This window comes from Acipenser ruthenus, chromosome 48, assembly GCF_902713425.1.
Source record: "Acipenser ruthenus chromosome 48, fAciRut3.2 maternal haplotype, whole genome shotgun sequence".
Taxonomy (NCBI): domain Eukaryota; kingdom Metazoa; phylum Chordata; class Actinopteri; order Acipenseriformes; family Acipenseridae; genus Acipenser; species Acipenser ruthenus.
In genome coordinates, this window is record NC_081236.1 from 6,568,818 (window position 1) to 6,594,152 (window position 25,335).

The 25,335-nt window shown below is 40.7% G+C and overlaps 2 protein-coding genes across 2 annotated transcripts; both read right to left on the minus strand.

Annotated features, from left to right (window-relative positions):
- Positions 1–1,112: 1,112 nt before the first annotated feature.
- On the minus strand, positions 1,113–6,863 carry LOC117962779 (GTPase IMAP family member 4-like). The gene is made up of 2 exons (XM_034916525.2): positions 6,778–6,863; positions 1,113–3,354 (listed from the first exon to the last, which is right to left on the minus strand). The coding sequence occupies exons 1-2, from the start codon at positions 6,815–6,817 to the stop codon at positions 2,369–2,371; spliced, it is 1,026 nt and encodes a 341-aa protein (XP_034772416.1). The 5' UTR covers positions 6,818–6,863; the 3' UTR covers positions 1,113–2,368.
- Positions 6,864–18,330: 11,467 nt separating this feature from the next.
- Positions 18,331–23,314, minus strand: LOC117412818 (GTPase IMAP family member 4-like). Its single transcript, XM_034916528.2, has 2 exons — positions 23,005–23,314; positions 18,331–19,408 (listed from the first exon to the last, which is right to left on the minus strand). The coding sequence occupies exons 1-2, from the start codon at positions 23,006–23,008 to the stop codon at positions 18,723–18,725; spliced, it is 690 nt and encodes a 229-aa protein (XP_034772419.1). The 5' UTR covers positions 23,009–23,314; the 3' UTR covers positions 18,331–18,722.
- Positions 23,315–25,335: the final 2,021 nt, after the last annotated feature.

The window sequence follows — 25,335 nt, forward strand, 5'->3', positions numbered from 1 at the left end:
AGCACAGAGAGGTGTGGTAAAGCACAGGGAAGCATTGTAAAGCACAGAGAGGTATGGTAAAGCATAGGGAAGCATTGTAAATCACAGAGAGGTGTGGTAAAGCATAGGGAAGCATTGTAAAACACAGAGAGGTGTGGTAAAGCATAGGGAAGCATTGTAAAGCACAGAGAGGTATGGTAAAGCACAGGGAAGCATTGTAAAGCACAGAGATGTGTGGTAAAGCATAAGGCAGCATTGTAAAGCAGAGAGATGTGGTAAAGCATAGGGAAGCATTGTAAAACACAGAGAGGTGTGGTAAAGCATAGGGAAGCATTGTAAAGCACAGAGAGGTGTGGTAAAGCACAGGGAAGCATTGTAAAGCACAGAGAGGTGTGGTAAAGCACAGGGAAGCATTGTAAAGCACAGAGAGGTGTGGTAAAGCACAGGGAAGCATTGTAAAGCACAGAGAGGTCTGGTAAAGCATAGGGAAGCATTGTAAAGCACAGAGAGGTATGGTAAAGCATAGGGAAGCATTGTAAAGCACAGAGAGGTGTGGTAAAGCATAGGGAAGCATTGTAAAACACAGAGAGGTCTGGCAAAGCATAGGGAAGCATTGTAAAACACAGAGGTCTGGTAAAGCATAGGGAAGCATTGTAAAGCACAGAGAGGTGTGGTAAAGCATAGGGAAGCATTGTAAAGCACAGAGAGGTATGGTAAAGCATAGGGAAGCATTGTAAAGCACAGAGAGGTATGGTAAAGCATAGGGAAGCATTGTAAAACACAGAGAGGTGTGGTAAAGCATAGGGAAGCATTGTAAAGCACAGAGAGGTATGGTAAAGCATAGGGAAGCATTGTAAAGCACAGAGAGGTGTGGTAAAGCATAGGGAAGCATTGTAAAGCACAGAGAGGTATGGTAAAGCATAGGGAAGCATTGTAAAGCACAGAGAGGTGTGGTAAAGCATAGGGAAGCATTGTAAAACACAGAGAGGTCTGGTAAAGCATAGGGAAGCATTGAAAACACAGAGGTCTGGTAAAGCATAGGGAAGCATTGTAAAGCACAGAGATGTGTGGTAAGGGGGGCAGGTGTCTGTCTGTGCAGGGAACACAAGCAGCAAACACACCAATCAGACATGTTTATTTATTACATTTTAATAGAATTGGAAGAAAAGTGAAAACATTAACACTTCAATTGTACTATAAAGCACAATACAAAGTTAATTTAACAAAACTGTGCTAAGAAGAAGAAGAAGAAAAAAAGACACACAACACTTTGAACTCTTAACATGTTTACCCAGACAGCCCCGATGAAAATACATTTGATTCCATTTTATCTGATTAAACAAAATACACAAGCACATTGAAACAAAACAAGGTTACATTTTATCTTGTTGCTGAAAAGCTGAAATTAAAATGTAACCAGAAACAAAAACCAAGAGAGAGATGCAGTTGTATCATTGCTGTTTATAGTTCGGGTGAATTCACTGAATTGTCAAACTATTGAATGTTTTCAGATGAGAAATTAAAACTGAAAAATAACTCGTTACTTGGCTCTTAAAATTGTATTCCACCTATATATTCTAGATATTTTAACTGATTTGAAAATAGAAACACATGTAAATAAAAACATCCATCCAAAGACATGGAAGCCCAGTTTAACAAACCCATCATTACTAATGATCACCTCTCTTTCACTTCATGTCTGCCAGACACACTGATCTCCACCTGAGGAAGCGGTTCAAACTGGAATGTGGAATTCAATGAGAATTCACTGCACTGGTTCTCCATGTTGTACTCTGTCAAGGAAATTACTTAAGCTAGCTGTATCGCCGTGCTGAATTTCTTTGGTCAGCTCAGCCCAGAAACGAACATCTCCACTGATGCAGCTCAGAAACCAACATCTCTGCATCATGCCAACTCAGAAAGAAAACAACGTCTCTGATGCCATGAAAGCTCAGCTCAGAAGTAACTAACATCTCCACTGATGCAGCTCAGAAACCAACATCTCTGCATCATGCCGACTCAGAAAGAAAACAACGTCTCTGATGCCATGAAAGCACAGCTCAGAAGTAACTAACATCTCCACTGATGCAGCTCAGAACACCATCAGCTGACACGTGTGTGTGAGATCACTGGTGTGTCACCTTGGATTCTTTGTTCCTGTTTGCATTTTGATTCCTGAATAAACTATTTTGTTTACCTGAAGAAGATTAATTATTTTTCAGAAGAAATGGAACCTCTTACAATAGTTAACCATAGTAAACATTTCTTATGATGTCTCATTCCCATGGTACAGTATAGTACAGTAGTGAAAGTGTGTTTAAACCATGGGGTAAGCAGCAGTATGATAAATCCGCCATGGTAAGCTTGCATTAGGCTGCACATGTTGCTTCTATTGTTGCTTGCGGTGTTCAGGCACAGCTACTGTTTTCATTGTGTCGACTGCTTCCTGTTTTATGTCTGCTATTGCTTTGATCACTCTCTGTACTGCATCGCCTGGCCCTGATGCTTCTGATCCAATTGACGCTCCAACTACTCCCCCTAATACCCCTAACGTCACTGCCCCTGGTACCACTGCTGCCCCACCTGCAATACATGCTAGCCCCCCTCCCAATAAGATCCCCAGACCAGCTCCCACTGCCGCGCCTGTCAGTACGGTCGTCAATCTCCTAATGAAGCTGTTGGAATTTTCAGCCTCTTCTCTGCTTATTCCTTTACTAACCTGCTCTTGTTTGATCGCTGTTTCTGCCTGCTGGTACATCTCATCAGTGTAGTGGCTGCCTCCGTTCAGAGCCACCATGCTCTCTATTTTCTCCAGCAGCGCAGTGACCTGGGTGCGATCCTCCTTGTTTTTATTGTTGAAGGCGTGATACCCCCCGCACTTTCTAACCAGCTCTCGGAGCTCCTGGCTACCTCTCTGAATGTACTCCTCGATAGTCTTGTCCTTTTTTAGTTCATTCGCTCTAGTGAAGAGAATGATGGTGAACCTCATAACTTCCTCACTAAACATCTTCTGGATTTCCTGCACTGTTTTGCGCTTGTGCTCCGTGTATCGCCCCACCGGCATCACCAGGAGGAACACGTGGGGTCCCGGGGAGCACAGGGAGATGCATCGCGCAATCTCCTCTTTAACCTCGTCTTCAGAGAGATCTGTGTTGAAGATTCCTGGAGTGTCGATCACAGAAACCGTTCTCCCAGCAACGACAGAGGTTTTCTTCTCACACTTCCTTGTTGTTGAGGAGGAGCTGATTTTAGATTCAAACTCCTTACTGCCCAGGATGGTGTTTCCAGAGGCACTCTTCCCATCTCCTGTCTTCCCAAGCAGCACCACCCTCAGCTCAGAGGACCTGCCCTGGTCCTGCCCCTGCTTACTAGACGCTGCAAAACAAAAAAGAGCTGATTACTTCCTGTGGCAAGGATGGCTTTGGGTGGCCTAGGTGGTGACGTCAGCGTCCAGGAAGCAGCACAAAAACAAAGAGAGGTACGGGGCTTAAACTGCAGCAGCAATATATTGATTAAATCTTTAAATAAAACACTTTGACAAAAACACAAAAGAAAAGGGCACATTGGGCAAAACAAAACAAACACAAACACTAACTGTAGGTTACAAAAAATGAGTACATTTGAATCTCACAATCGTGGTAGCATTCTCTCTCGCTCTACCGTCGTTTTCCTAAGCTCTCCTCCTTTATGAGCCCGGGGTAGGTCCTTTTGTATTCTGTGGCTGGAGCCTTAATTACCCATTAATCAAACAATTACCTTTTCAAGGCTCCAGCCACATTCCCACAAGGTTCATAGGGATGGGGATTTACCCCATCCATGCCAACTAAACACTATAAGACCGGCTTTCTCACCGGTCTCAAATAATAAATAAGAATCACTTCCCCACAGAGATGAGAGGCCTGGGTTTGAAATAGTGGCGTAACGATTCACCGGCACAGAATAGGTAGGTCCGGTTCAAACAGTACATCATCAACCATACCAGTACAAAACAATACAAACACTCAGAGGGACTGGGTTGGGACACACCCTGCAGTAAAGAACAACAGCGACAGGGCAAAATCCAGACTTCACAGGTATAACTATTAATACCACCGCCTCTATTTCTTTCAGGTGTGTCTTTGAAAAGAGGAAGCTATTCATATTGCTGTGTGGTGCAGACAGTCAGTGTGGCTGCCTGATTAAACAGAAACAATCCTAATCAGTAGAATCTGTGATCTCGATTAGGATGCCTGATTCAAGGGACATTTCTTTGTTTAATCACACAATGACCTTTCACCTCTACTCTTTCCTTACTATAGACCAGTGGGATGTGACAGCAGGGTTGAATTTTGGATTCAGTTAGGATTCGGCAGGCACAGATAATGCCAGGTGGATTCTGATAGAGAGAAATAACTTATTATTACATTAGTATACTATATCAAAGTATGTTGTTTTTATTTTGTTTAAATAAGTAACACATCAGATTTGTAAACGATATGTGTGAAATGCACTGTACAGTTAAAACACGTTTTAATGTTGTGTAGCAGTAGTAGATGGCCGTTTTTAACTATATACTGTAGGGAAATCATTCAAAGGTATTCTGTTTTTTTTTTTGTTTTTTTTGACGGCAGGAGCACAGTACGTTTCATCCTAACTAAAAATCCACAACACATACTTTTGTTGTAACTGGAATGATTAACAAAAGTCAGCTTTGAAAAGTGAAAACTATTACAGGCGAGTGAGTCATGACAGTGACTTCAGAGATAACAACTGCTACGAAAGCAAACATCACAGCGTATTAACCCCAAGTCTTCACTTTGGCTCCACGCCTCCCACTTAAGTCAATGGTAATTGCGGCAGGTAGCTCATGTGTAGGACTTCATATACGTCACACGCCGATGATAGCCAAGTGTGTCCGAAAAATATGCAGATTTGACGTGCAGGTTTGCCCCATTTTTCGGGCTGTTTGAAACATTTTTTTGACATGATTTTATAATAGACCCTAAACTTTACATTTCTGAAAAAAAAAACGAAAACGTTTCACAAATCCTTTTAATCAACCTGTATTGACAGAATTATTAACTAATAAAACTTTGTTTGTCACAAAACGTATTATTGTTTTTTTTTTTTGTTTTGGTTTTTTTGTAGGTAAAAGTGGGCATTATATTGATTTCAAAAGTGGGTTCAACCCTATCGGCGGGAGATCCTAGTCAAGGGCGCGGGAAGCAGGGGTGCTTGCCGAGGGAGAAGGGCTGTGCCGGTGCGACCCGCCGTTGTCGTTAACTTTTCATTATTGTTATTAACATCACCAGGGAATTTCGTGAACTTTACTTTATGAATGACCATTTCCACAGACATGATTCAACTATCAACCAATTAGTATTGCCGTCTGGGTGCCGGAATTTAGTGTTTCAACCAATTAATGTTAGGCATTGAAATGCAAAGGCGGGCATTCATAGCTTATTCGAGTATCAGCACCATGCGCTGTCATGTAAGACAGCGTTTACTGTGCTAACAGCTGGTTTCGATATGATAACTGTGCTTAACAACGTCGGAGGGCATTCAAAGTAAATCTCAGTAACTTCCAGAAACACATTTAAAACAGTAGAGAATAAAGGATTCACTTTGAACCTATGTCAATACATTTCACAATAAACAAACCATTAAACTACCTGTGCGTTTCCTTTTACTATAGTAAGACCAAACGTTCTGTATGCCACTTTTAATGGAATTAAACCAAAGAAGAAATCTTCAAAGCTCTGTATTTTTAGTGCTTCTCTGTCATGTACTTTTTTTATTAGCTTTGTAACTATTACAGCCGAGGCAACGCGCCTCACTGCCATACAGAAGCGCACAATCATTTCCAGGTGCACTGTTTGGAATTCGTGTTAGTTTTTTTTCTTTTTTTTTAGTAGCTAATGGCTTTCTGTAAGTGATATTTGATGTTTTCGGTAAGAACTCAATAAGGGACATTCAGTCATTAAGGAATTTTAAATGTTTTGTTTATTTTATTTTTAAAATTGTAACCTACAGTATTCGTTGCCTTTTTTAATGGTGGGTGTCGTTGTTTTGAACCAAAAATATGAAGAAAACTTTATTAATTGTTGTTAATAGACCAAAGTTTGAGATACCTTAAAAATTGGTTACTCGGCACAATGAGTCTAAAAAGACTCACACATCGTGTCTATTGTCATATTGTTTCTACAGCTGTTGCAAATATTTAGGTGCTTCTCGTTTTTGAATAGGTTACAATGTACATATTGCAAACAATACAGCGCAATGGTATACAATTGTTCAGTTTGGGAAGTGACATAACGTGTCGAACAGAATTAAAGCGTTATAGTGCCGAAGATTAATATATTGTATTTGTATATCAGTATTTTAATAAGACATCTAAGCAGGTCGTTGCATTGTATTTATGTACATCTTTTTTGCAGAGTAGTTATTAATGCGTTGTCTTGTTGGTTTTTAATGTTAGGCTACAGAAAAATTGCATTTTTTACTCAAAAATTACATTTTTTACTATTTGTGCCACTGTGTTATTCCTTATAAAACTCACTTGTTTGGTCTGTGCATATGATTATGAAATGCACAAAAATGATTATTTTCTATACATTTAAAAATCATTAAAAAATACCCCCCACCCCCTCTTTTCAGTTTGAAATTCGTTCCCGTGCCTCTAATCCTTGTTTGATAAGGCTTTTTTTTTTAGGCAGAACTTATGCATGCAGTTAAGAATATTTATTTACAAGTGTTTTTTTAAAAAAAAATTATTCGTAAGACATGCATAGGAGAAATATATATATAAGATTTTCTTACCAGCGAGTCCAGTTGATGTTCCTTTACCTGTTGAAGCCATTGTCCCTGCTGTACCTTTGCTGGTGATGTCATAAACACTGATCGGGTGTTTGTACTGAGTATGTAGGAATCTGAAGCAAGTGTCCCGCCTACACGGGAATTGTACTTGGGCACTGCTGGCACTCGGTAATTTATTATCAAGTTTTAGTGGTTTCATGATCCTTAACCCTTTAAAAATAGGTTTTGATATCACTACAACGAAAACTTCATTGCATATATGTGAAAATGGACTAATATCAACAGCTCTGTGTCATGGGAAGTTGTTTGTTTGAAATTTTCTGTAGCAGCCGACACAGGAAACACAACGCAGTCCTGAAGGATTCAGAAATAATTTCTTTATTGGGAACAGAAAAAAAAGTTATCATAAAATAAAGTGTTTCATATAACATCAGTTTGAAATGTGATATATTTAATATTTTTTTGGCATATATGGGTGTACATGGATATCATTTTGAATGCATTCTAAGCTTTTTCAGAATGGTCTTATTTGCTTATTTGCCTACACTGATATATAAAAGCAAAAAAAAAATGAACCCTTCTTCATCTCTAAATCCTGACTGCCTACAGTCGTCCATTCTTCACATAAAGAACCCAGATAATCTCAACAATAGAGATGGAAAGATAGACAGGAAAGATATGTGCTCTCTGAAAGCTGTTAAAGAAGCACCTGTAAATGATGCTGTTTTAACAAAGACCAGGGCAATGAGGCAGTTTCTTCAAAGTGTTACCGGTGGAGTTTAATGTGATTGTAGCTTGTTTTTTTTTTTTTTTATCAGTCATGTATTTTCATTTTAAAACATGATCTCTGGTACTGCACTCGGTTAAAGACATCTTGTGCGTGACATACAGAACACAGAGAAAAAATAAATAAATAAATAGGCCCTGTGTGGGGAATTCTGAAGTCATGCGCAGCTCAGAAATGTCACGAGTTTCATAAAATGATACAGTGAAGTACTGTGATGGTACCAGGGACTCCATAAACACTGCGACTCTGAACATCTCACTCAGGTGTTCAGAGGGAGCTCCATGGGAGCCCCATGCAAAACTCAATTCCGAGGCCCCGAGCAGGCCTGCTGAACCAGTGTATTTAAATGTGCGTGATTTCAGATGTTTGAAGCTTTTTGAGTATTCTGACATCCGATCTAAACAATGCTGCTTTAGTGGTTATTTTTTTTCGCATTAACAGTATTGGATGAAAATCAGTTTTGCATTACAGATTCGTGTGTTGCTTGTTTATTTTTCTCTGTTTGTCCTTGTTTACTAAAGAATAAGTAAAAACCAAAACAGGTTTGCATTACAGTGGCGTTATACAATAAGTTTAAAGTGATTGTGACAACTGTTTCCATTATATTTGTTTTGATAACAGCGTTAGATGCTCTTTTGTTTTTGCTATACAAATGATTGCTGTGCTTGTTTATTTTACATTGTTAACTAATGTGCACGTTATAGAAACAAAAGAACCATTTTGTGTGAATATAAAACTGCTACATGCTTGTAACAGGGGAGACCTGGACTGACTCTCTGACACATGCGTATTACTGCCTGTATTGGTAAACACCGTGCTTCTGGTTACTGTTGTCAGTATCCAGTCCACGGACAACAGCGCCGTCTGCTGGACGAACTAAATCAGTGCATCTGAGCGGCATTACAAATAAAGTACTGTCTCCTTGTGTCGGTGAATTTCCCACCACCCTTCCACAATGCTATTTCCCTGCTAACACACAACGTTGCTGGAAGGTTGTTGTTTGATCACCACTGTATGTCGTTGTTACAATGGTGTTAGCTGGCTTGTTAATTATAGCTGCAGTATTTGAGAGTTTACATACGCTGGTCTCCAACAGACGCCGGGTCTGCTGGGAAATATTGCAACTAAACCCAACAGTTTAATATTGCATACATACTGGGTCTGTTTATTTTGAGTAGGTGGACAGACAACTGATTTTAAACTTCAAACTTAAAGCTATATTGCAGGTTTCAACTCGCATTTAAAAACATACCGTGCATGCAAATCTCTGCCTCTCCCCCTCTTGCGACACCTTGAATCGTAGCACTAATATTATTAAGCAAGATAATAACTCAACACTATCTGATAACTGCTAACCACAGGTAGGGCCTACTGTAAAACAAGAACATTTTACAAGCAATAATTTTTTGCACATTTTGCGTTAATTAATGTGCCATGAAATATATCTGAAACAAAAACACATTGGAAAAGTGAAAAAATGCCAAGTTATCAAAAGTGCCCAGCCATTTAAAATAGAGATATCAAAAATACAAGTTTCAAGAAACCATTGGGGCAACCTTACCCAGCACAAAGCAAACAGGCACAACTGTCAAAGCATTGGGGGACAAGGTTGTCCCAATTGTTTCTATTAACTTGGCTTGTGTTTTTTAAGCACAATAAAATAAAAAAACACAAGCCAAGTTAGAAGAAATTCCTCCTGATATTTATCTACCTATATAGTGAGAATACCTAACTACCTGTTTCTATTTCTGTCTCTCTATTTATCATTATTTTTTATTTATTGATTGGTTGATTATAATTAATGGTTTACATTTGGTACATGAACGATGTGAAGGAATTATACAAGGCACTTCAAATGAGACTCTTTTAAAATGAAACACAATAATTATAGTTCTTTTTAAATTGTGGTTCCTTGAAATTCCTCTCAATAAGTATTGACAATATCTGAAAAGACAGCAGGATATGTGTCTGAGAGTCAGAGAAATCCCAGTAACATGAAGCCGGTCAGAGATAGAAGGTAGAGGACTGGTGGGATGGGGGGCAGGTGTCTGTCTGTGCAGGGAACACAAGCAGCACACACATCAATCACAAATGTTTATTTGTTACGTTTTAATATAATTGAAAGAACAGTGAAGATATTAACACTCTTAAATTGTACTGTAAAGCAGAATACAAAGTTCATTTTTAACAAAACCATGCTAATAATAATAATAATAATAATAATCAGAAAAAAGACAGAAAACTGAACTCTGAACATGTTTACCCCAATAGCCCCCCATGAAAATGATGAAATGAAATACACGGCACATTGACACTAGGGATGAAACGATAGTAAATTTCCATGATAGTCGTGAGCCACTCTTTCACCATACACTGATTATCACGATAGTCGTGAGCCACTCTTTCACCATACACTGATTATCACGATAGTCGTGAGCCACTCTTTCACCATGCACTGATTATCACGATAGTCGTGAGACACTCTTTCACCATACACTGATTATCACGATAGTCGTGAGCCACTCTTTCACCATGCACTGATTATCACGATAGTCGTGAGACACTCTTTCACCATGCACTGATTATCACGATAGTCGTGAGCCACTCTTTCACCATACACTGATTATCACGATAGTCGTGAGCCACTCTTTCACCATACACTGATTATCACGATAGTCGTGAGACACTCTTTCACCATGCACTGATTATCACGATAGTCGTGAGACACTCTTTCACCATGCACTGATTATCACGATAGTCGTGAGCCACTCTTTCACCATACACTGATTATCACGATAGTCGTGAGCCACTCTTTCACCATACACTGATTATCACGATAGTCGTGAGACACTCTTTCACCATGCACTGATTATCACGATAGTCGTGAGACACTCTTTCACCATGCACTGATTATCACGATAGTCGTGAGCCACTCTTTCACCATACACTGATTATCACGATAGTCGTGAGACACTCTTTCACCATACACTGATTATCACGATAGTCGTGAGACACTCTTTCACCATACACTGATTATCACGATAGTCGTGAACCACTCTTTCACCATACACTGATTATCACGATAGTCGTGAGCCACTCTTTCACCATACACTGATTATCACGATAGTCGTGAGCCACTCTTTCACCATACACTGATTATCACGATAGTCGTGAGCCACTCTTTCACCATACACTGATTATCACGATAGTCGTGAGCCACTCTTTCACCATACACTGATTATCACGATAGTCGTGAGCCACTCTTTCACCATACACTGATTATCACGATAGTCGTGAGCCACTCTTTCACCATGCACTGATTATCACGATAGTCGTGAGACACTCTTTCACCATGCACTGATTATCACGATAGTCGTGAGCCACTCTTTCACCATACACTGATTATCACGATAGTCGTGAGACACTCTTTCACCATGCACTGATTATCACGATAGTCGTGAGCCACTCTTTCACCATACACTGATTATCACGATAGTCGTGAGCCACTCTTTCACCATACACTGATTATCACGATAGTCGTGAACCACTCTTTCACCATACACTGATTATCACGATAGTCGTGAGCCACTCTTTCACCATACACTGATTATCACGATAGTCGTGAGCCACTCTTTCACCATACACTGATTATCACGATAGTCGTGAGCCACTCTTTCACCATACACTGATTATCACGATAGTCGTGAGCCACTCTTTCACCATACACTGATTATCACGATAGTCGTGAGCCACTCTTTCACCATACACTGATTATCACGATAGTCGTGAGCCACTCTTTCACCATACACTGATTATCACGATAGTCGTGAGCCACTCTTTCACCATACACTGATTATCACGATAGTCGTGAGCCACTCTTTCACCATACACTGATTATCACGATAGTCGTGAGCCACTCTTTCACCATACACTGATTATCACGATAGTCGTGAGCCACTCTTTCACCATACACTGATTATCACGATAGTCGTGAGCCACTCTTTCACCATACACTGATTATCACGATAGTCGTGAGCCACTCTTTCACCATACACTGATTATCACGATAGTCGTGAGCCACTCTTTCACCATACACTGATTATCACGATAGTCGTGAGCCACTCTTTCACCATACACTGATTATCACGATAGTCGTGAGCCACTCTTTCACCATACACTGATTATCACGATAGTCGTGAGCCACTCTTTCACCATACACTGATTATCACGATAGTCGTGAGCCACTCTTTCACCATACACTGATTATCACGATAGTCGTGAGCCACTCTTTCACCATACACTGATTATCACGATAGTCGTGAGCCACTCTTTCACCATACACTGATTATCACGATAGTCGTGAGCCACTCTTTCACCATACACTGATTATCACGATAGTCGTGAGCCACTCTTTCACCATACACTGATTATCATGATAGTCGTGAGCCACTCTTTCACCATACACTGATTATCACGATAGTCGTGAGCCACTCTTTCACCATACACTGATTATCACGATAGTCGTGAGCCACTCTTTCACCATACACTGATTATCACGATAGTCGTGAGCCACTCTTTCACCATACACTGATTATCACGATAGTCGTGAGCCACTCTTTCACCATACACTGATTATCACGATAGTCGTGAGCCACTCTTTCACCATACACTGATTATCACGATAGTCGTGAGCCACTCTTTCACCATACACTGATTATCACGATAGTCGTGAGCCACTCTTTCACCATACACTGATTATCACGATAGTCGTGAGCCACTCTTTCACCATACACTGATTATCACGATAGTCGTGAGCCACTCTTTCACCATACACTGATTATCACGATAGTCGTGAGCCACTCTTTCACCATACACTGATTATCACGATAGTCGTGAGCCACTCTTTCACCATACACTGATTATCACGATAGTCGTGAGCCACTCTTTCACCATACACTGATTATCACGATAGTCGTGAGCCACTCTTTCACCATGCACTGATTATCACGATAGTCGTGAGCCACTCTTTCACCATGCACTGATTATCACGATAGTCGTGAGACACTCTTTCACCATGCACTGATTATCACGATAGTCGTGAGACACTCTTTCACCATGCACTGATTATCACGATAGTCGTGAGACACTCTTTCACCATGCACTGATTATCACGATAGTCGTGAGACACTCTTTCACCATGCACTGATTATCACGATAGTCGTGAGCCACTCTTTCACCATACACTGATTATCACGATAGTCGTGAGACACTCTTTCACCATACACTGATTATCACGATAGTCGTGAGCCACTCTTTCACCATGCACTGATTATCACGATAGTCGTGAGCCACTCTTTCACCATACACTGATTATCACGATAGTCGTGAGACACTCTTTCACCATGCACTGATTATCACGATAGTCGTGAGACACTCTTTCACCATGCACTGATTATCACGATAGTCGTGAGCCACTCTTTCACCATACACTGATTATCACGATAGTCGTGAGACACTCTTTCACCATACACTGATTATCACGATAGTCGTGAGACACTCTTTCACCATGCACTGATTATCACGATAGTCGTGAGACACTCTTTCACCATGCACTGATTATCACGATAGTCGTGAGCCACTCTTTCACCATACACTGATTATCACGATAGTCGTGAGCCACTCTTTCACCATACACTGATTATCACGATAGTCGTGAGACACTCTTTCACCATGCACTGATTATCACGATAGTCGTGAGCCACTCTTTCACCATACACTGATTATCACGATAGTCGTGAGACACTCTTTCACCATGCACTGATTATCACGATAGTCGTGAGCCACTCTTTCACCATACACTGATTATCACGATAGTCGTGAGCCACTCTTTCACCATACACTGATTATCACGATAGTCGTGTGCCACTCTTTCACCATACACTGATTATCACGATAGTCGTGAGCCACTCTTTCACCATACACTGATTATCACGATAGTCGTGAGCCACTCTTTCACCATACACTGATTATCACGATAGTCGTGAGCCACTCTTTCACCATACACTGATTATCACAATAGTCGTGAGACACTCTTTCACCATACACTGATTATCACGATAGTCGTGAGACACTCTTTCACCATACACTGATTATCACAATAGTCGTGAGACACTCTTTCACCATACACTGATTATCACGATAGTCGTGAGCCACTCTTTCACCATACACTGATTATCACGATAGTCGTGAGACACTCTTTCACCATACACTGATTATCACAATAGTCGTGAGACACTCTTTCACCATACACTGATTATCACGATAGTCGTGAGCCACTCTTTCACCATACACTGATTATCACGATAGTCGTGAGACACTCTTTCACCATACACTGATTACACTATGTAACACAATTTTTGTTCCTGGGTAGTAAGTGTTATTTCCTAATTGCTTATGCCTCAAAAGTATAGAAAATGGCAATTATTCCCCACAAACTTTGCTTTTGTGACCAGGACAGTGATATTTTGAAATTTACCTATTTCCAATGAGAAAACGGGCGAATTTGTGTCTTTTCCTTCACATAAAGTCAGAAAAAAACAACATATGAATCCAAATTAACATGTATTTATACTAAAGTAATACAAAAATGACTACAAAAGATTTAGAAGTGAGTAGTTTTTCGAGATTTACGATTATACTGTAAATCACTTTCACGAATCAGCCCCCAAATGTAGTCTCCCATCATGTTCTCGTTATACTGTCCTTGGTAGCGGCGTTCAAAGTCCAGTATATCCTGGTGGAAGCGCTCGCCTTGCTCCTCCGACTACGCTCCCATGTTCTCCTTGAATTTATCAAGATGAGCATCAAGGATATGGACTTTGAGGGACATCCTACAGTCCATTGTGCTGTAGTTCTTCGCCAGAGTCTCAACCAGCTCCACATAGTTTTCGGCCTTGTGATTTCCCAGGAAGCCCCGAACCACTGCGACAAAGCTGTGCCAAGCCGCTTTCTCCTTACTAGTGAGCTTCTTGGGGAATTCATTGCACTCCAGGATCTTCTTTATCTGTTGTCCGACGAAGACATCGGCTTTGACCTTTGCCTCAGACAGCTTAGGGAAGAAGTCTTGAAGGTACTTGAAGGCTGCCGACTCCTTATCTAGAGCTCTGACAAATTGTTTCATAAGGCCCAATTTGATGTGCAGTGGTGGCATCAGCACCTTCTGGGGGTCCACCAGTGGCTCCCACTTGATGTTGTTCCTCCCCACAGAGAACTCAGTCCGCTGTGGCCAGTCCCGCCTGTGGTGTCCCAAAGGCAAAGATAGCAGGGAAACTTGGTAAAACCGCCTTGGAGACCCATCAGGAATGCCACCATTTTGAAGTCTCCTATGACCTTGATGCCATCTCAGAAAAATGCAGATATGTATCCACTTAGGCAGCTGGAACTAAACTGAACTGGTGGGCTTAAGGCCCCTGTATTTATACTACTATTTATATTACTGGAAAGTTCTAGAAAGTTCTAGAAGTTACTCCAAGTTTACTCAGCACTGAATCTATCTGGAATGTTCTGGAAAATAGGTAAATTTCAAAATATCACTGTCCTGGTCACAAAAGCAAAGTTTGTGGGGAATAATAGCCATTTTCTATACTTTTGAGGCATAAGCAATTAGGAAATAACACTTACTACCCAGGAACAAAAAAAAAAAAAAAAAAATTGTTACACGGTGTTATCACGATAGTAGCAGACGTTTTTCAACTACTTTTTTAACTGAATGAAAAGAATAAAGTAACTGAAGTTGTGTTTTTTTTTCTCTGTGGGATATGGTCTGCAACACAAGGAAGCTACAGACCTTAAAAAAGAGCAAGACTAGCACACAGGCGGAAGAAAAATAATCTCAATTAAATGTTCCTTATATTACCATTATTAACAGTTACAAAACAATTACCTTCATTTAAGTCAAAATGGGACTGCAAGCTTTTTTTCTTCCTTATGCTTTATTTACACATTTTATTTATTTATTTAAATGTACTTTGGAACAATACATAATTCAGTAACAAAAAACCTGTTCAAATAACGTTAAGGTTGCAGATCAAAACCACAAAAGTCAGGAAATTGGATATTCAGGTTGCACTCAACCTTAACTCGCCCCTGTTATGCCTTGGTGGAGCATTTGCCATGTGACTAGGTATGTCAATAGTGACGTCATTACTGATGTCATGTATGATGTCATATCTGTCATATCATATTTGAGCTGCTCAAAATTGGGGCTTATAATGGAAAGAACATTGCAACCTTAACATAGAGGTGCGACCACGCCTCTAATACAAAATATGTTTCCTGTAAGGCTGTCACAAAGACAGCCGGAGTGGGTGGCGTCAGACCAGAAGAAGGAAATAAAACGACAAAGAGGTGTTTTTGGTGGAGCTGAGCGAATGGTTTCGCTCAGCATTTAATAAACAGAACAGAAAATAAAAAGGTTGTAACACAAAACACAGGGCACGGCACTTCACGCCAAAATAAAGAGACAAACAAAAACGAACACACTAACAAACAGGGACGAACACTAAACAAACACGTACTGTGCTGGTCCTCCAGCACCACGTAGCAATTGCTCACTTTCACGTTCTCGTTCTCGTTCTCCCGTTCTTTCGCCCTGAACACACAACCCAGAGTGAATGAAACGTGCATCTATTTATACTGTTGTGCTGGGATTCAATTACTAATTAATTATTCACTTGAATCCCAGCACGTGAATTAATTACGTGCAACCTCGTGCGCGCATATTACTTACTTTAAATGCACGTGCAGTGATGTGCAATCCCGTGCCTAAAAACAATTATACATTTTTAAATACACGAGAAACACAGACCCGTTTATATCCCGTGTACCAATGACTATACACCAACATTAACACACGCACCATACAACACATAACACACAAATGCACACAGGGGCGGGGCGCATTGCCACAAAGGCACACACCAATAATATATTGCTAACTATTCTCAATTATTTTTCAAATAGTCTGCGAAATAAAGACTGTACATTATTTTGTACTATACAGCCTGTCAATATGGAACAGAGCAGTATGGACATGACGTTCTTTATGCATATACAGTAGTTAGTTTCCTCCTTTAAAATATATATAATTTAAGAAAACACATTTCAATAGCGTTATTGACTTTATCCCATTTAGCCTGTTTTTCTGGTAGCATAATAGCCTATAACGTGTACATTTTAATTATTAACTTAATAGAATTAAATACTGTTTATAATAACTGAAAACTTTTTTACTGATCTCTTCCCGAATTTCAAAAGCAGTGCAATTGTATACTATGTTTAAATTTACATGAACTCAACACATTTTTATACTGTTTAGTTTGCATTTTTACTGCATCACAAATTAAGTCTGCTGCAGCCAGATTCAGGTGAAATGCAGGCGGGGGGGGGGGGGGGGGTAGATAAATTAGCCTTGCTTGTGCAGGCTAGTGCAGTTTCGGAATGATGGCAAAGAAATTAGTGGAAAACTGTATTTTTGTATAACATGGGACAAATTCAAGTATAAATAAAATGGTGGGCTCCCGAGTGGTGCATCTGGCAAAGGCGGTCCGCATGGAGTGCAGGATGTGCCCTATAGCCTGGTTGTCGCTGCTTTGAGTCCAGGCTATTCCACTGCGGCGCACAATTGGCAGAGAGTTGCCCAGGTGAGGAGGGCTTAGGTTGGCCAGGGTGTTCTCGGCTCACTGCACACCAGCAACCCCTGTAGTCTGGCCAGGCGCCTGCGGGCTTGCCTGTAAGCTACCCAGAGCTGCATTGTCCTCCGACGCTGTACCTGTGAGGTGGCTACATAAATAAAATGGGAATCTGTTCCAGGAACAATTGTGGCGACAATTGAGGGTGGAATGTTGGACAGTATAGGGAGGGCGCTGCACTAATGATAAAAAATAAATTATAAGAAACAATGTTATTGAAGTTACCTTGATTGTTGACCACTGATGTCTTTTATTTCCACCGGGTGGTAAGTACGTAAAGGCATGTTTGAAGTTGTTCCTGCTTTCTTTGTCATATTCTGCGGATTGGATGTACATCCTATGGTATTTCCCTGCTATATATATTTTTTGTAGTCAAAGTACACACCGATGATTTTACCCTTATTTGGAGAGAAAAGCATCTGTTCTGCTTCCAGCCATGTTAAGTGAGTATATGACTATTCTACGATTTTCGAATATTTTAAAAATGTTCACGATTATTGTGAATGTTCGTAATTACGATATATTGTACTATCCAAAAATCGTTTCACCCCTAATTATCCATTTTGGCATCCAACCCCGGGTCGAGTGGCCAATGGGCGGCGGGGTGGCTCGCCCCTGAGTTCAGCCCTGCCTGCATTCACCTTTGCCTTGCTGTACAGTCTACGGGGTGAGATTCGTCCCAGGGCTGGACCCGATCGTTTCACACTACATATTTTCATGCCAGGGTGAACACAGAAGCGGAAGTAATGTTTTGTGCTGCTGCCATGCGCGTTTTCAACCCGAGGCGAGTGGAAGCCTGTTGCATTCACATTTCATTTTTCAACCAGAGACAAATGTTTCACCCTAGGTTGAAAATTCTTCACCCTAGTTCGGTCAGGGGTGATTTCTCACCGGGTTGACAGTTTCGCCCCGGGTTGAAACTGGCAGTGTGAATGTGCTTGCCTGTTTGACCCAGGGTCACCCCAGGTCAAACAGGCAGGTGTGAAAAGCCCTAATGACACAAAACAATGTTACATTTTATCATTATTATTATTATTATTATTTATTTCTTAGCAGACACCCTTATCCAGGGCGACTTACAATCATAAGCAAATACATTAAGTGTTACAATACAAGTAATACAATAAGAGCAAGAAATCATGTTGCTGAAATGCAATTGTGTTAAACTTTAAACTGAGCAATGCACCAAATTCAATGTAAACCAGAAGCAAAGATCAATACGCAGATGAAGCTGTATCATTTCTGTTTATAGTTCAGGTGAAATCATTAAATAGTCAAATTACTGAAAGTTTTAAGCTGCTAATAATTCACTACCTAGGTCCTGGCTCGCAAAAGTGGACAACTGTATTCAAATTCTAGCTGTTTTAACTATTGACTGAATGAGCCTTACAAAAATATTAGAAAAATTGTATTTAAAAACACAGCCACATCGGGGCACAACCACATATCTCCTCCTTCTCTTGTCTGATCGCTGTTTGTGCCTGCTGGTACATCTCATCAGTGTAGTGGCTGCCTCCGTTCTCAGCCACCATGCTCTCTATTTTCTCCAGGAGCTCAGTGACCTGGGTGGGATTCGCCTCCTTGTTATTGAAGGCGTGACACCCCCCACACTTTGTCACCAGCTCCTGGAGCTCCTGGCTGCTCTTAAGGTACTTCTTGATAGTCATGCCCTTTTCGAGATCATCCGCTCTGGTGAACAGAATCAGGGTGAACCTCATAACTTTCTCACTAAACATCTTCTGGATTTCCTGCACTATTTCCTTCTCTTGCTTTGTGTATGGACCCAACGGCATCACCAGGAGGAAAGCGTGGGGTCCCGGGGAGGACAGGGAGACACATCTCCCAATCTCCAGTTTAACCTCGTCTTCATAGAGATCTGTGCGAAAAAATCCTGGAGTGTCGACCACAGAAACGTGTCTCCCAGCAACTACAGCTGTTTTCTTCATGCACTCCTTTGTTAATGAGGAGGAGCTGGCATCAGATTGAAACTCTTCACTGCCCAGGATGGTGTTTCCAGAGGCACTCATCCCGTCCCCTGCCCTCCCAAGCAGCACCACCCTCAGCTCAGAGGACCTGCCCTGGACTTGCTTACTGGATGCTGCAAAACAAAAAAAGAGTTGATTACTTCCCTCCAGAGATGAGAGGCCTGGGTTTGAAATAGTGCTGTTGCGATTCACCGGTACAGAATAGGTAGGTTCAGTTCCAACGATGCATCATCAACCATACCGGTACAAAACGATACAAATACATGGTAACTCAATAAACACAGTAATGTAGACCACACTTTGTATCAAAAATGAAAGTGCATTCTTCATAGCATTCGAGTTTAAAAAAAAACAAACAAACAACTTTTGTGAAAACATGAATAAGGGCTTGAAGAAAACAAATATAAACCTCTAAAAGCTCCCTAAAGCTTAACATCGACAGTGTGCAGCAGTGGTGAGGGAGCAGTGTGCAGTAGTGGCGAGGGAGCAGTGGTGAGGGAGCAGTGTGCAGTAGTGGCGAGGGAGCAGTGTGGAGCAGTGGTGAGGGAGCAGTGTGGAGTAGTTATGAGGAATCCTGACCTGAGGGTTGTGGGTTGAAATCACAGGTGGGAGTGGGACACTGCTGTTGCTGTATCCTTGAGCAAGGTACTTTACACAGATTGCTCCAGTAAAACTCAACTGTATAAATGACCTCTTTTACACCTGCTCGGGTGGTTTTACACTAGCAAGATATCCGACCCGTACTGTGAAACTCCAGCCTTGCAACATATCTGAATATGGCTCGGGGCCGAAGCAGGCCATGGGCGGGGTTATTACATTTTGTTATTACGTCAGTCAGCATTCATGACTGAAAACAAGTGGTGCTAGAGGGTTTAAGTTCAAATCACTACTTTATATATTTTGTGATGACAGGATATGTAGAACAGTCCATTAGACAGTGTGTCACTTTAACCATGCCATGTAATACCTAATTTATTTAAAAAACATAAAGTTTGCAAGTCTGTTAATGGATTTAAAAAAATAATAATTAGAAGAGACATGTTTGTGTTACAGAAACAGCACTTTTAATCGCAGAAATCGAGTTCACCTAGAATCTCACACTGCAGCTGTGTAAAATGCAACTACATACAATTGTATGATAAAATGAATGTTACATAGGGTCAGATCTTTTCATAAAGACTGCAATAAGCCAGTTGATGTATTTCAGCAACTGATCTCACCTTTTAATTTTATACACTTCTTTTCATGACTACATTTTAATAAAAACAAAGAGAAATACATTCTTGAGAAGTTTTCTTTGTTGCAAATTGACAATATCAAAGAGAAGCAACTTCTTGTGTTTTTTGTTGTATTGTGATACGTATTTGTAGCAGGGTGAGGTCTGTGCTGGCTATCTGACGCATGCATGATCCTGCACGGGGGGTCGGGAGCCCCTTGGGATCCACCTGTCAATCATGGCAATGACAGAGAGATTGGGTGAGGGTGTATCATCTCCCTCTTGCTCGAGATGTGGGTATTGGGTCTTACCCTTTCTAGGAGAAACAACAGTGGGAGCTCTGTTTGGAAACCTGGATTACAAATCATAACAGAATGTCAGTGTCTGGAAAAAGAGAGGTGCAAGCTAGCCCGGCAGAAGAAGACAGCCGCTGCACAGTATCAGTGTCTTTGTTTCTACCGACCCCTAGTGGGACGTTATTAGTTTAGCTGGGGAAAGTCTGGGCAACCCCGTGAGTGTTAGTGAGGGACCAGCAAAGTGTCTCTGAAACCCGAGCCGTACCTGATAGTGGTGGCTGCGGGACGCTGCAAGAAGCAGCACCTTTTGTTTGTAGTTTTATAAACAGTGTTTATTTTCTCTTTTGCTTTCACATTTTGTTTGAATTATATTTTTAGCACCTGTGAGTGCAACGGACTGTGTCGATCCCTACCATTGTTGGTAACCTTGGGACTGTGTATAATAAAGTCTTACCGTTGCCGGTATTGAAGCCACGGCACAAGAGTGCCACCTTGTGGAATAAAGAAAAGTGCACCCCATTGGTGATTCAAATAAACTTTCTGACTCCTGTGTTCAGTGAATTCCCCACACCCTCCCACAGTATCGTTTTGCTACCTGAATATCAAGGCACATATCTAATCACTGTGAACCTGAAGATACTCACCATTAGTTTGAAACAAGTACATCCGTTAGATAGGAATTCTTTTTTTTTAATGTTTCATGCAAGTTCTGTAACAAACCCGGATAGTGGTGAAACTAGTTCTACCAAAGCTAAACCCGGAGGGAGGTTTATTATGCATGAAAACATGCTGGTAATTAAAATGCAGGCAAATTCTTAATAATGCAATTTTAATATTTCATATTTGTTTCCCTTTCTCCCCCTGTATCTCTTAACAGGCAAGTAGGTTAGGACAGTGGTTCTCAACCCTGGTCCTCGGGACCCCAGTGTCTGCTGGTTTTCATTCCAACCGAGCTCTCAGTTAATTGAACTAATAATCTACCTAATTAGTCCTTTTTAATTCTATTCTGCTCCTAAAAAGTTTGAGAATTCAAGTTACTTATAGCATTTTATAGGTAACTTGAAACCTCTAACTGTTTAAGAGCAGAAAACAATTATAAAGGTCTAATTAAGCAAATTATTAGTTCAGTTAAGGGTTCTGTTAAGTAATTGAGAGCTCAGTTGGAACGAAAATCAGCAGATGCAATGGGTCCCGGGGAACAGGGTTGAGAACCACTGGGTTAGGAGAATATTATTGCATTTTACTTGGCTGGTGCTTTTATCCAAAGCGACTTACAGGGGTTACAGTTTTTTGTTTTTTTTGTTGTTTTTTTACATACAGATTCTGGTACCCATTATACCAGTGCTTTTCAACCTTTTCATCTCAAGTACCAGTGATTCAGTAGGGACCATCTGCTGTGCCAGTAACTGTGTGCAATCTTAAATGGCTGTTGTAAAACGCAGTTCTTAATGTAGACCTTACAAAAATTGCTGAAGTTGCTATGACTTTCTGTAATTATTTGAAGAATTTGCCATAAACTTCTTAGGTTCACCATTAGTAACTTGAAAAGTTCATAACGAATACCCTCTCGTCATGATTTCTCAGACTTGCTAGGTCATTTTTCTTTGTGTGTTGTTCAGTGGTACAAACAGATTGATACATTGTGGTTGGGAAAACACATGGTCATAAATACAACTGCTGCATACCAGTTGCAAGCCTGCATTATAGAATTAGGTTTTACTGGAGCAATCTAGGTAAAGTACCTTGCTCAAGGGTACATTAGCAGGGTCCCACCTGGGATTTGAACACACGACCCTCTGGTTAGGAGTCCAGATCCCTAACCACTACTCCACACTGCCACCCCACAATTTATAAATAAGGAATTTAAACATAAAAAAGTTCAGTAAAGCACTGAGAAAAACGTCAGTTTAAGGGCACCTCCCAATTAAGGACACTATTTGAGGTTCCTTGATGGACTGTTCTAAATCAAATGGAAACTAACATTGTACACTCTAAAGCAGGGTTAACATTTTGTATAATATACAAAGTAAAATAAAATGAATTTGTCTGTAAATAGTCAAATGTACTGTGGCTGTTTATTAAGTAATAATAATAATAATAATAATAATAATAATAATAATAATAATAATAATAATAATAATAATTTTGATCTATTCTTTCTTACACAACAGTTATAATTACAAATTAAGTAACTCACCCATTTTCAGGAAAATTGTCGTCTTTTTTGCAATTTCTTCAGCTATGAACTGGAATAGGTCTGCTTTTTGCTTTAGAAAAAAACAACCTTAATGCACCCGGGCTTTATACTTCGAAAACTTCTGTCAGTTTGTTTTATAATCCTGCAAGACTAGTTCACAATTCCATCACTAACAGCAGAATACATATTTGATTTGCTCTGAACACAAACACTGGCTGTAACTGCCTGGAGGGCGAGGCAGCATCCCTATGTGCCTGAGCTCTGACCAATTTGCATGTATGTCACTAAGCACTTTTAATATTTTATTTTGCAGCTGTTATTTTTGTTTCTCCACATTGTAGTCATTGCAATCGTTCATTAAATTATGGGTGCCATAGTTGCATTGTATTGTGTACATTAAAGAGCAACTATTGTTTTTTTTAAAAAATTGAGTTATCGTTCCCACGTGCTGCAACAGCTGTTTAAGTACCATACCTGCAATTGTAACCTTCATAGTTAACATTATGACATTCTGAACCATTTGTGTGGAATATTGTAGGTTTTTTTGCATTTCCAGGAGAAATCACACTATGGGAACTCCCATCCATTACCAACAGTGGAATAGTCTGGACTTGAACTGGTGATCTCCAGGCTATAGGGCACATCCTGCACTCCACATGGAGTGCCTTTTACTAGATGCGCCACTCGGAGCCCCGTAAATTCTATGACTATTTAACTATTAACTGAATGAGCCTTAGGAAAATATTAGATATGTAGAAAATAAAATGATTCTTAGATTGTTTAATGGATTAAATACTCATGTGTTGGTCACTCTGTTTATTGCAGCAGAGAGGAGCAGCAACTGGCTGTGGTTGAGAGGGAGAGATTCTGGTTGGGGATCTCAAGCACAATAGAAAGAAAGAAACGCTGATGTACAGGTAAGTAAGCTGGGCTGAGTTGAGTGGGGGACGGAGGGGGGTGATGCTGGGACGCCAGAATCACCGTTGAGCCCTCTTGAGGTGTCATGGGCTAATTGACGAAACACTGAGGATGGAAGGTGCCCACTTGAAGACCCCAGAGATGTACCCTACTTAGCTCAATCCAGACAGTTGTCATGCTGATGCGCTGGGGAGACCGCACTGTGGTTGATCCCGGAGCCAGCATCGCAGCCATTGTGTGTGCTGATGCGCTAGGGAGGCAAAATAAGCTGATCCCTGGAGCCAGCATTACACTTCAGCCATCAACACCAGACAGAAGGATATCTACATCATCAGATGGAAAGAAATGGGTGCAGAGCCAGACTGCACCCAGCTACCTCCAGACCCTCATCCCCCCACTCGACCTCTCCGCTCCACCTGCACTAGAAGACTGGCTCTACCTCCGCTACGCTCCCCTGCCTCCAGAGCCCGCTCCTTCTCCACCCTTGCTCCGCAGTGGTGGAATGACCTTCCTACAGATGTCAGGACTGCCCAGTCCCTGACCACATTCCAGCGCCTCCTTAAGACTAAGCCTCTTCAAACAACACCTGTAGAACTCCTCTGTTTGTATCCTGGGACACTATCACCCTTCATTTAAATGTGCTTTATTTTGCTCTTATCTGCCCCCTATTTTACTGCATTTAATCCTGTACTTCAGAATACTGTAATCTGCCAAGTGTTTAACCTGTAGTACTTTGTATTTAATCACATCCTGATGTAACTATCACTATTTAATCATATCCTGATGTAACTATCACTATTATCTGCTGTATTATTGAATTGTGGTTTGTCACACTTGAACAAAAGTTATTGTATTTCCTGCTCTTATTGTATTACTTGTATTGTAACACTTGAAATGTATTTGCTTACGATTGTAAGTCGCCCTGGATAAGGGCGTCTGCTAAGAAATAAATACTAATAATAATATTAAATTATTACTTTTCACAGGTTTTTACAAAGGAGGATACGGACAACATGCCCCACATGTCGACCTGCCCTATCCAGTTTTAAATAACTTTAACATAACAGAGGCAGAAGTGTTAATACTTGACCCTGTCTTAATACTGTATTACATTCTGAATATGAATACAGCTGAATTGTAGATAATACTTAGAATACCAGATACATATTTAGCATTAAAAAGCAATATATATGAGCCTGTGTGGTCCAGTGGTTAAAGAAAGGGGCTTGTAACCAGGAGGTCCCCGGTTCAAATCCCACCTCAGCCACTGACTCACTGTGTGACCCTGAGCAAGTCACTTCACCTCCTTGTGCTCTGTCTTTTGGGTGAGACGTAATTGTAAGTGACTCTGCAGCAGATGCATAGTTCACACACCCTAGTCTCTGTAAGTTCCCTTAGATAAAGGCGTCTGCT